This window comes from Diceros bicornis, chromosome 25 (genome assembly GCF_020826845.1).
Source record: "Diceros bicornis minor isolate mBicDic1 chromosome 25, mDicBic1.mat.cur, whole genome shotgun sequence".
In the NCBI taxonomy this organism is placed as follows: domain Eukaryota; kingdom Metazoa; phylum Chordata; class Mammalia; order Perissodactyla; family Rhinocerotidae; genus Diceros; species Diceros bicornis.
The window spans coordinates 653,708-666,323 of record NC_080764.1 but is presented as its reverse complement, the minus strand read 5'-3'; the positions used below and the strand labels follow the sequence as shown (position 1 = coordinate 666,323).

Genomic DNA, 12,616 nt, shown 5'->3' with positions numbered 1-12,616 from the left:
CACTGGTGTGGGTGCCAGTGGGTGCCTGTTGTGTGCTACAGATTGTCCTTGCTGGAGACCCCATGCAGCTCGGACCGGTCATCAAGTCCAGACTTGCCATGGCCTATGGGCTGAACGTTTCTATGTTGGAAAGACTGATGTCCCGACCAGTGTATAGGAGAGATGAAAACGCTTTTGGGGCCTGTGGCGCCTACAACCCCTTGCTGGTAAGCCCAGACTCCACGTGGTGTTACGTTTCCCCCATAAGGTGACAGCAGAGTTGGAGTCAAGCAGAGGGTGCCTCACAGAGGAGCAGGTAAGTGCCCGCCAGAGTCCCCACAGCCTCTGTGCTACTCTCAGCTCACCTCCCTGTGTCCCCAAGCCGCACCTGGAGAGGAGGCCCGAACAGCTCGCACGCTCCTCTCCTACCCCCCAGAGTGGACTTAAGGCACCTGGACGAGCTTCTCTGTCCCAGAAACTCAGAAATTTGCTTCATAGCATCTCCTGAGGATCAGAGATCCCAGGCGGTGTAAGGCTTTTGGCCGAGGTTCTGTGGGGCCAAGCATAGCAAGAGAGTCTAAATCCATGTTAGTGTGGGAAAACAGAAAGGAACTTTGTAACTTTACTTGGAAGAAAGGCAGTGTCTCCTGTGGTCTCCTGAGGTCCTGGTTAAGGTGCAGATTCTGGGTTCTCAGGCGACCTCAGATCACTTCAGAGGGGCTCCCAGCACACTGGAGCTGGGGAACCTTGGGTCTCTGGGGTCCCTCATTAAGGTCAGCCAAGTAGCATCATTCTCTGAGCTCCTACAGTACAGAAACAAGGAGAGATTCCCGTCTGAATGTGAACATTAAACAGAAAATGAGATGTGGATCATGGGCAGGTTTTCAGGGAAATAGCCTGAAACCTAAGCCAGGTAGTCAGCCCCTGGGCCCCTTCCCCCCTGGAGAATAGAGAGCACAAGAGAGTGGAGCAGAGAGGGCATGTGGGAAGAGAGTGGGGCTGGGGACAGTGTGGTCTTCAGGCTGAGGACTGCCTCACTAGGGGCTACCTGCAAGAGAGGTGCCCGCGGTCGGAGGAGCTACAGTGAGGGGTCATTAGGAGGCTCTGATGACGAGCCAGAGCCAGCTGTGGACTTGTGCTAGGCCCAGACAGGGAAATGAAGGGCTCTCCTGCCTGTGGGAGATGCATGTCTGCCCACCAAGTGTCCATCTCCCTGGAGCCTGCCAGTGGCTTTGGGGAGGGGGCCATGAGACAAGGGTGGAGTAATGTGGCAGCTGTCGGACAGACAGTGCTGCCCGCCAGCCTCTGTCAGCCAGGTGCCTCAGCCTGCGGCCTAGGTGCCCAGCAGAGGGCAGCAGAGCCTGTCAGCCTGAGTGCGCTGCACCCTCCTTCCTTCTCCCCAGGCCTGGAACCACAGCAAGCCCCTGGGAGCCGAGCACACCTCTCCCCCTGTTCGCACGCAGATGTCCAGGCTAACACGGGCCTGGCTTGGGTGAAGGGAGAGGCTGTGATGCTAGATAGAGTCTGGGGTTTTGATTAGCGTCTTGGAAGCTGTACACGTTGTAATTACTGAGCTGAAGTTTGTTACCTTGAGTCAGCAGGAAACTCCTGAGGCCTACGGGCATTGTCACCCGGGAACAAGGGAAGACTACGCTCAGGGAATGAGCTTCCCAGGTCAGTTGGAGGCAGAAAGTAAAGTTGTTCCTGTTCCATATGCTGGCGACTTCACCTCCAGCAGCTCTCAAAGGTCCCAGCCTGGCCCTTGAGGGGCTGCCTGTGGCTCGGGGGGATATGCAGTCCAGTGCACCAGCTGTGCCCTTAGCCACCCTGGCCTTGGGGCCCAGGAGCCCGTAGCTGCCTGCAGCTGAGCTGAGACAGGCCTCCTGCTTTGTCTAAAGGCCAGGGTTGCAGGACAGTGCATCCAGATTACAGGGCTGCAGGCAGACGTGTGACTAGCCTGCAGCAGACTCCTCAGCTGTCCAGACCCAGGTGATGGTCCCAGAGGCCTTGTTCTCTTTTCTTTTCCTGACGTTCCCCTTGTCTAGTAAGAGAATTGTCTGAGGTGCCAGAGCACTTCCTACTCAGGTGCAGGTGACAGGCCAGGAGGTGCAGGCAGAGGCAGGGAGGGCTGCCCCGCCGTGTGACTTGGGGTGAGTCTGGGCTGTCTTTCCCTCTGACAGAAGCGTCTCTCGCTGACTTTGGCCTTGGGCTTGCTGCCTGCTCTCTCCTGGCAGGTTACGAAGCTCGTGAAGAACTACAGATCTCACTCAGCTCTGCTGGCGCTGCCATCCAGACTGTTCTACCACAAGGAGCTTGAAGTCTGTGCAGATCCCAAGGTGGTGACCTCCTTGCTGGGCTGGGAGAAGTTACCAAAGAAAGGCTTCCCCCTCATCTTTCACGGTGTGAGGGTGAGTCGTGTACCCGTCACTGACCTCAACATGGCACAGGACAAGTGGCTCAGTCTTTGAGTAGCTGAGTGATCCCCAGTGCTCATCGTGGTGTGTACGCGTGCTCAGTGCATGTGCTTTGATTAATTCAGCCACTGACAAAGCATTTGCCAAGTGCCTGTGGTGGGGCAGACGCGTGCTGGTCCCGCAGAGTAAAAGCAGTGGGAGGGGCTTCTGCCCATCCAGCCGCTCAGGTGATGACACACAGAAAGGGCTCGGGAGGATGCCGGCCCAGAGTGGGATGGAAGGGGGAGCATCCTAAAGGAGTTTGTAGGAGGCGTATTGACGAGCTCACAGGATTGATGGGAAGGCTGGGGAAACGAGCAAGCTGAATCGCGGGAAGCTGGGCAACAGGAAGCTCCTGCCGCCCCACGAAGGGTAACCGCCATCCTGTGCATCATTGCCAAGTGAGAGAACCGACCTGGGGCCAGAGCCTTCCCTCTCACCGCGGCCTCACTGGCTACGGGGTGTTAGTTAACTCCCCCTACCTCCCGCAGGGGGAGTTAGACGCTCAGTAGCCAGAAAGTGACAAGTGTTCACTAAAATGCGAGTGTTTATGCTGGGAATTTGGTTGTTAGAACCAGAAGTCAGGTTTTACATTAACTCCCCCAAGTTCTCATCCAGATTCGGGGCTGTGCAGACTCCAGGATGGGGCAAGCTGGTGCCAGGGTGCCCGCCCCTCTCCTCTCTGGAGCCCGCCTGCCTTCCCATGACAGCACCTGCTGCCTGAGGCCTCCAGATTGGCCTGCTCTGTCAGAAGAGGCTGGAAGAAAGTGGAGTTGTGTGTACAGCTGTGGCTGTGGGGTGCCCACCGTGGATGGGAGCGAGTTCCAGGAGAGGGTGGACTCACAATGTGGTCCACTCAGCATGAGTCCCCTGCTGGCTGGTGCGTTCTCCCAGTCTTGTGCGCTGTTGCCCTCCTGGGAGCAGTTTTCCCCAGCTCTGCCTGTCCTCACAGGCTTCCCTGTGTGTCAGAAAAAACAAGTTAGAAAGTGTATCTCGGGTTCAAAGATCCCTCTGACCCATGTAGAGTGGGGACCTACAGAGAAGGAAGCATGATCGCTGCCGAAAGAGTCAGAAGGTTTAGCCTAAGCACGTGAACTAAGACAGGCCCCCAACGTCTACAAACAGAGACCGGTGTTGTAAAGGGATCAGTTCTGCATAAATTAATCCATGTATTTAATGCAGTCTACGTAAAAGTCACATTGGGCTCTTTCATGAGAAACTGAGTACGGAGTGAAGTTGTAAATATGTAAAAAAGTTTTGTAGAAGAAAAATGAGATGCAAAGCCCACTGGATAACATACTATAAGAGCTGTAGTAAATACAAGTGCACAGTGTGAAAAGAACAGAGTCCGGAAACATCAATGGATTTCGTGAGCGCTTTTGGAGGGCCCTGAGGGTTAAATGTAGGTGAGACCTCTCAGGCTGGGTTGCAGAGAACATGGTCCCCTCCCACCATTTGAGAAAAAAGGGTTTTATCACCAGTAGTTAACTGGCCGCAGGATTGCTGGCCGGGCCTGGCCGTTACTCGCCCTTGGCTCCCACAGGCGCACTCCAGTCCCTGGGATGCAGTTTCAGACACCCTCCCCAGCGCATACCCTTTCGACACAGCTTTCCCTTGACTCTCGATTCTTGGCGGGCGGCCGTTCCCCGGAGGAAACTCCAGGAGGCCCTCTGTCTGACTCACTGCTCTGTCCCCGTGCCCAGCGCGTCCCAGCAGAGAGAGCTCAGTAGAACAAGCTGCAGGGACACTGTGGGGGGGGGATGAGCCCCAGGAGGTAGCTGTAGTCTTGTCCTCCTAAAGAAGCAGAGTTGGGAGCCTGTGCTGCAGTGGCAGGTGGCTTGTCTCTGGCTTCTTTTTGCTAGGACGATAGCAGAGTTCAAACCTAAGATATTGACTGTCTGGCCCTTTACAGGCAAGAGGTACCAACCTCTGGTCTGATTGAAAAGCCGGCTTTGTACTTAGCCTGTTAGTTTTCTGCTTCATTAATTTCAGCTTTATCTTGAATCATTCTTTCTTACTAACTTATTTATCTTTATTTGTTTCATTTAATTCCCACAAGATGAGCACTTGGTTCCTGTCCTCTTTGTCCTCTTAGCAGGGAGGCACTGGTGACAGCGGCATCCCTCAGGTGCTGCCGTGCTTCTCCATGTGTGTCTTCCAAGGGTCCCCTTCTCCATGGCTTTCTAGATACTTGTGACTTTCTCTAGTTTCTTTTTTGGTCCAAGGGTGATAGAAAAGTACTTTTCTTAGTTTCCAAATGGCTAAGAAAGTTTTGGTCACCTCTTTTTTATTTCTAATTTTATTAGGTTCTGATCAAGAACTGTGGCCTATAAACTCTCCGCTTTTAAGATTTTGTGGCCAAATAGGTATCAGTTTTGGTAAATGTTCTAAAGACATACCAAAAAAACTTATATGCTGTATTTGGGGGATGTAAGTTCCAAATGCATTTTTTGAATAAGTTGATGGAGTTTGTTATTTAGCTCTTCTGTGTCTTCACTTGGATTTTGTCTACTAGGTAGTCCCACTAGTGGGAGAAGAGTGAAGTCTCACATAATAATATTTTTTTATCAAATTCTCTTTGAATTTCTAATAGTTCTTGCCTTATGTATTTAACTGCTGTGTTGTTTTGTGTGTAGAAGTTTATGATTGTTTTATCTTCCTCACTATGTAATATCGAGTTTTTAGCTTTAAATTCCACCTTACAATAATATTAATATTGCCACTCCTTTTTTCTTATTATCTAGTATCTCTTTTCATTCTTTCTTTATCATTTTACTTTAGGTGTATTTCTTAGAAGCAGCTAGTTTTTATATTTAATCCAATTTGAGGGTCTGTGCTTTTTTTTTTTTTTGTGAGGAAGATCAGCCCTGAGCTGATATCCATGCCTATCCTCCTCTTTTTTGCTGAGGAAAAGTGGCCCTGAGCTAACATCTATTGCCAATCTTCTTCCTTTTTTTAACCCTTTTTCTCCCCAAAGCCCCAGTAGATGGGTGTACGTCATAGTGGCACATCCTTCTACTTGCTGTATGTGGGACGCTGCCTCAGCATGGCCGGAGAAGGGGTGCGTTGGTGCACGCCCAGGATCCGATCCCGGGCCGCCAGTAGCGGAGCGCGCGCACTTAACCGCTAAGCCATGGGGCCGGCCCTGGGTCTGTGCTTTTGATGAGATAAATCAGCCCAACCTGTAGTTATTTAACTGTTCCTTCATCTTGACCTTTGTTACTTGTTGTTGTTTCCTCCTTTTCCTTATCTTTTGTAGCTGTTCAGTTGATATTCATTGAATGTTTTTTCTCTTCAGTTTAGAAGTTCTACTATGAGCTTCCATCCCATTAATCTTTTTTTAGTTATCTTAATCATTTATTATAAATCTAAGGGATAAATTTCATGTGGCTTAACAACAGCGTAAAACACATTCTGAAAATTAATACCTTATTGCTTTATCTGGTGTTCACTCTTTTTTGATTGTGGTAAAATACACATTAACATTAAATATGCTGTGTTAGCCATTTTAAGTGTACAGTTCAGTAGTGTTAAATATATTCAGATTGTTTTGTAACCCATCTTTAGAACATTTTCATCTTCCCAAACTGAAACTCTATCTCCATTACACTCTAACTCCCCATCCCCCTCCCCCACACCCTGGCACCCACCATCTACCTTCTGTCTCTATGGATTTAACAACTCTAGGACGTCATAGAAGTGGAATAATCAGTATTTGCCCTTTTGTGACTGGCTTATTTCACTCAGCATAATATTTTCAAGGTTCATCCATGTTGTGGCATGTCAGAATTTCCTTTTTTTTTTTTCAGTGAGGAAGATTAGCCCTGAGCTAACATCTATTGCTAGTCCTCCTCTTTTTTCTGAGGAAGATTGGCCTGTGCCCATCTTCCTCTACTTTATATGTGGGACACCTGCCACAGCATGGCTTGATAAGTGGTGAGTAGGTCCATGCCCAGGATCCGAACCCGTGAACCCTGGGCCGCCAAAGCAGAGCACACGAACTTAATCAGTATGCCACCAGGCCAGCCCCAGAATTTCCTTCCTTTTGAAGGCTGAATAATATTCCACTGTATGGATAATACCACATTTTGTTTATCCATTCATTTGTTGATGGACACTTGGGTTGTTGTCACCTTTTGGTTATTGCAAATAATACTGCTGTGAACGTGAGTGTATGAATATTTATCTGGGTCCCTGCATTCACTTCTTTTGGGTATAGACTCAAGTGGAATTGCTGGACCGTATGATAATTTTATGTTTAATATTTTGAGGAACCGACATACTGTTTTCCACGGCAGTTCTACCATTTTACAATCCCACCAGCAGTGCACAAGAGTGCACTTTCTCCATACCCTCGCCAACGCTCGTTACTTTCTGTTTTTTTGATAATAGCCGTCCTGGTGGGTGTGAGGTGGAATCTTGTGGGTTGATTGGCGTTTCCCTCATGGCGGGTGACGTTGCGGGCCTTTTCGTGCGCTTGTGGGCCATCTGCATGTCCTCTTTGCTGACTGGCTGAGAGAGCGAGTGGGGAGGGAATGGAGCCTGAGTCAGACTCCCTGGCCTATGGCAGGGCCCTGCTGTGGCCTCCTGGACTGACCACAGCTGGCCGTGCAGTCTGCTTTGGCCACATTGGCCTTCTTTACTTTTTTTAGCACACTCGGGTGCTTCTGCAGTGGGGCCCCACGTGCCCTCCCTCACATGCAGCTGCCTTTGCCCAGTAGCTCCTGCACACGTGTCAGTTGGTGTGAGCCTTGCTGACCTGCGACTCCCGTGTGGACAGTCCCTCAGATCACAGCCTCGCCTAGCCAGTCCTTCTCCTTCCTGCGCTTGCTGCAGCTGGGATGATTGTCCTGATTACTTAACGTTAGTCTGCCCTGCTGGAATGTGAGTTCTGCACGAGAGCAGGGCTTGCTTCTGTCTTGTTCATGCTCTGTTCCCCAGCGCCTCCGTCTGCTCCTTGTTCGTAGGCCCTGAGCGAGCGTTTTTTGAGTACATGACGTTTTGTGATGGACGTGCCCTTCTCTGTCTCCTAACTCAGGGCAGCGAAGCTCGGGAAGGGAGAAGCCCCTCGTGGTTCAACCCGGCTGAAGCTGTCCAGGTCATGCGCTACTGCTGCCTGCTGGCCAGGAGCGCCTCGAGCCAGGTGTCTGCCGGTGACATCGGTGTGATCACGCCCTACCGGAAACAGGTGTGGACCTGCTCGAACGAGCTTGTTTCATGCTTTTTTGTTTGAGGAGGCCACAGAGGAAGGTGGAAACAAGCTTGTCAAGTGGCCCCAAGTCCCTCTGGAGTCATCTCCACAGCTCACTGCTCTTGCACTGGTGTCCCGTGAGCCTGGGGAGAGCACGTGCTCTCTCCGGCAAGTGACCCACGGCCTGGGCATGTTGAGTGAGCCCGCCTCTCTTTGCTCATCTGTCACTGGGCGTGAGAATGTCCTCTCCCCTGGGTTGTGAGGGCAGCAAGTCCGGTGGGGCCACACATTCTTGCTGCGAGCTCCTTGGCCTCCCCATCGTCGCACAGTGTCCATCTGCTCCCCTGTGGTGGGCTTGCAGGGCTCTCCCATGTCTCGTTGCCATGAACACCTCCTCATGCCTGCGGGCAGGGCGCAGCTAGGCTGCTCACAGTCTATACCCTGCAGCTGGGGTCCCCTAAAACGGGGAGTGAGGGTGTTGTGGGATTACCCTGAGTTGTCAGGGTCTTGAGAATCTTCCTGTTCATTGGCCATTTCTTCATGTCTTCCTTAAATTGCCTGTTCAAATCTAGAGCCCACTGTAAATTGACCTCAGGCGTGTTTTGTTCTCAACGGTTTGTAGTTTTCAGTATACATTCTAGATCACAGGTCCTTGGTAGTTGTGTGTCTTGTGTACAGCATCTCTGCTGGGCATTTGTCTTTGTTGATTGTTTCCCTTATGTATATGTTTCTATTTTTTGTTTATTTATTTTTTTGCAGGAGAAGATTTGCCCCGAGCTAACATCTGTTGCCAATCTTCCTCCTTGTTTCTTTTTTCCCCCTCAAGGCCCCAGCACACAGCCGTGTACAGTTGCAAATTCTTCTGGTTCTTCTATGTGGGTCACTGCCACAGCATGGCTACTGATAGACGAGGAGTGTGGTTCAGTGCCCAGGAACCAAACCTGGGCTGCGGAAGCGGAGCATGCCAGACTTCACCCATTAGGCCATCAGGGCTGGCTCTGTATGTTTCTACTTTCAATGTCGTCAGATACACAGAGCGTGTCTCAGTAACTTCCTTATGGTTCGTGCTCTTTGTGTCTGAGAAGTCCTTCCATGTCCTGTTGTCATGAAGTGTTTCCCACTTTTCTTCTGAGACTTTTAAGTGTCTGCTTCTCACTGTTACATCTTCGACCCACCTGGATTTGTTTCTGAGTGTGGATTGGGGTAAGGGATCTGAGTTTATTTTCCATTGTGCATAATCAGTTTAGTGAATGGTATCTGAGTGGCATGTGTTGCCTTGCCTGCCACACACCAGCTTCTCGTGCGCATCTTCGGGGGCCGCCTCTGTCCCAGGACCACACAGAGTAGTCACAGGAGCTTGGTGGCGAGTTGGCATCTGGGAGTGAGTCCTACGAAGCACATCTTCCTACCCGCCCTCCTGAGTCTTAGCTTTGTGCTCTTTCCTGTGAATTTTAGGAATTCCACCTTTTTTCAAAACATATTTTTCTTAGTAGCAGTTTATCAACGTGTCTTAACTGTTTTGGGTTTTGGTTTTGTTTCTGACATCCTACTTAGTTGTTCTGGGTTTGTGTTTCTTCTGAGGTTTGTCTTTTAGTAGTTACTTCAGCAAAGGCCTATGAGTAGCAAATATTTATTTAACCACCTCACTTATGAATTTTGGTTCAGCTGTTTGCCCCAGTTCTTTGGAAACTTTACCCCCATTTTGTTGTAGTATGTACTGTGCTGAGAAATCTACTCTCTGCCTGGCTTTGTTTTTAAGTAATGTCCTTTTTTTCATAGTTTTAATATTTTCCCTTTATTCTTGGTGTTGTATAGTTTTGCCACAAAATGTCTGGGTGTGATTTCTCTCCCCTGCTGAGGCCTCGTGACTGGTGTGGACGGGTGTCCCCTGCCTGCTCTGGAACTGCTGGTGGACGTGTCCAGCCTCTCAGTCTGCCCTCGGTCTCTGAGCCCCTCCCTCTGTCTGTCTGACCCATCTGTCCGGCATCCTCTGGGAACCTTCCCTGGGTGCAGGCCTCCCACTCCCAGGCCGCCTCCTGGGAGGAGCTGAGCCGTTCCCCACTACTGAGTTTTCTTTTTTCCAAGATTTCAAGTTGGTTTTTGTTTGTAGCACCATGACCTGTTCTTGCCTTGTCTCCAGAGACCTTGGGCACACTTCACCTGGAGTCCTGTGTAGAGGATCTCATCCCCATTCCCTCAGGAGCTGGCCGTCCTCCTGTTGGCTTGTTGTCACTTTTCACAAAGTTCATCTTCCCCCTAGCTTCCTGTTACTGTCGCCACATGCTACGCACAGCCCATTGCCAGGCTGCTTTTGTCGCAACGGCTCAGGCTCCTGGGGTGTGGGATCCCCAGAGGGGCTCTCTGTTCCCTGGGCCCCATGAGGCACTCTGGAGCCCGCCCCACTGGGAGTCCCAGCGCTGTCCCCACGGAGACGTCCTTCTCACTCAAAGCAGTGCGTGTCTTCTCACTTCTTTGCACATCATTTCCCTATCCTTGCTGTGCACGGGTGGGGAGAGGGGAGATCTCCACGGGAGGCAGCACTCCTGAGGACCCACCCCTTGCCCTAGTGGACTCGATCTGGAATCAGGATTTGGGCTCTTACCAACTTAGATTTGATGAAATATGATTTAGAATTGGAAAACAATATTGCACATTAGCTAATATTCGCTTATGCTGTAATATGTAAAGAAATGGTCAAATTTGTGAAATTTTATCTTTAATCTTCCTTTTTATCTGCTTCAAAGGTGGAGAAAATCAAAATTCTTTTGAGAAATGTTGATCTGACGGATGTAAAGGTTGGCTCGGTAGAGGAGTTTCAAGGGCAGGAATGTTTGGTTATCATCATCTCCACTGTAGGTATTCCTGGGTCCAGTGGGCGACAGTGCTTCTGAGGTCACTGGTGGTGGTTGGGTTCTGGGCACATTCGGACAGGAAGAGACAGAGGCTGGTCAATAACGCCGAGAGAAGCGAGTGCAGGATGGAGACTCTCCATGCCCCAGGCGTCGTCTCAAGCAGTAATTGTAGGGAGTTCTTTTTCAAAAAACCCTGAGATCGGCAGACAGAAAAGTAAAGAGAAGGGATCCAGGAAGAAGTGGCCATTGTGTCAGAGAAGGAGGGACAGAGTGTGGGAGCAAAGAAGGAAGTGGGGGGGAGGGCCTCAGAGGAGGGTGCCCGCCCCACCAGACACGCACCAAAACCCTACACCCAGAGAGAGTGGCTTAGTGTTTGGAGGGTCTCCTGTGTGTGGACAGAGAGGCAGCAAGGTCTGCTCTCTGCCGCTCCCCCCACCCCCGCCGCTTCCCAGCTGCTTTTATTTTTTTTGAACCAAAAATGGGGTCACACTGATGTTTAATGTTTCTAAAAGCTTTTATATGTCAAGAGTTTTTTTCCATGCCAAAGAAATTTAAGATACAATTTTTATTCGTCTTTGCATTTTTTAGGTACGGTCAAATGAAGATAGTTTTGAAGATGATAGATATTTTTTGGGCTTCTTGTCCAACTCAAAAAGATTTAATGTTGCCATCACCAGACCCAAAGCCTTGCTGATTGTACTGGGAAATCCTTACATTCTTGTCAGAGTGAGCTGCCACCTTGCGGGCTGTGTCACCTGAGGAGGGGGTGGCGGGGAGGGTCCCACTGGACGCTGTGGAGCAGGAGGCAGCCCAGCCCTCTTCTGAGTTTAAGGCCAGGCTCCTTTGTGTTTCAACAGGATCCCTGTTTTGGGGCTTTGCTGGAATACAGCATCACAAACGGTGTTTACACAGGATGCAACCTACCTCCTGAGCTGCAGTCCCTGGAAAAGTAAGGTCTTCTTTTGTGTCCCTGAAGGATGGGCCCCCGCCCTGCCCCTCCCTCCCGCCCCGCCTCACCCAGTTCCCCTCCCGGCTGCCTGCCTCGTGGGCTGCAGTGCCCGGTCCTGGGGTGTTGTTTAGGGTTGGCATCACCCTTCCCTTGCACAGTTTTACATAGGTAAACATAAGTGCCCCTTGTAAAAACCACACTGGGGAGAGGGCACAGCTCCCAGCCCCCTCTGGTGGTCTCCAAGCGCAATCCTGAGCCACTGTGGGGAGCCCGACTCACCGGCCCCTCACGTTTCCTCATCTGCAGCTGTGGCTAGGCACAGCCTGCCCTTCCCTGCCCAGCAGAGCCAGGACCCAAGGGACCAGAGGGGACTGCATCCGGAGCCCCCTGTTGATAAGGGATGGCCATTGAAGCCAGGCACCACACCCTGAGGAGCTGCTGTCCCTGCACTGTGGCCCGTGGCCTGCCTTGTCTCACAGCCTAGGCCATGAGTGTGGGGGCCACTGGGTCTGACGGAGCCCGCTCATGCTGCCATCAGCTCTGCATGCCAGCCCCTTCCTGCCACTGGGTAGTTACTATAACCCGTCACCAAAATAAACGCTGTAGTGGGACACCCCACGTTTCTTTCCATCTCAACTTGCGCCTCATGTTGGGGGACAGTTATGCTTTTGCGTGGCCTCTGACCCCTGCTGTGCTGGGCTCTCCTCTCCAGGTCCTTGAGCCAGTGTTCACTTCATGTGCCAGCTGTGCAAAGCCTGGGGGCTCTGCCTGGGGACGTGCCAGCCAGGCAGAGGTGGGGTCCGCCTGTGTCCCACCCCCCACCTGTCCCCTCTGGCCAAGAGCTGACCTGTCCATGCAGATCCTCAGGGAGCTGTTTCTAGGGAAGGCTGAAAGTGTTCCTCTGTGAACAGCACCAGGCTTGGGACCCACCCCCAGGTGTCCAGTAAGGCTGCCTTAGACGCACGTCTGTGAATCGCTGGCCGTGGGTCTCATTGAGGCAGGGAGTTGCCACAGAGGGGCTGGAGTTCAGGCATGGCAGCAAGGCAGCAGCTGCAGGCTCCCGTGAGTCCTGCGCTGTCTGCAGCATGGAAGGCAGAGCCTGGGGGAGACGGCAGCAGTCTGTGCAGGAGGCAGGTCCAAGCCCCAGGCTGGGAGACAACCACACGGATGCGCTTACTGTCCATGCAACAAG

The 12,616-nt window shown here is 51.4% G+C and overlaps 1 protein-coding gene across 1 annotated transcript in view; it reads left to right on the top strand.

Annotated features, from left to right (window-relative positions):
* MOV10L1 (Mov10 like RISC complex RNA helicase 1) overlaps positions 1-12,032 on the top strand; it is an 85,359-nt gene extending 73,327 nt beyond the window's left edge. The window contains 7 exon segments of the mRNA XM_058568098.1: positions 42-206; positions 2,214-2,387; positions 7,471-7,620; positions 10,368-10,475; positions 11,064-11,201; positions 11,333-11,424; positions 11,731-12,032. Coding sequence (XP_058424081.1) covers positions 42-206; positions 2,214-2,387; positions 7,471-7,620; positions 10,368-10,475; positions 11,064-11,201; positions 11,333-11,424; positions 11,731-11,740 — 837 coding nt within the window. The 3' untranslated portion in view covers positions 11,741-12,032.
* Positions 12,033-12,616: the final 584 nt, after the last annotated feature.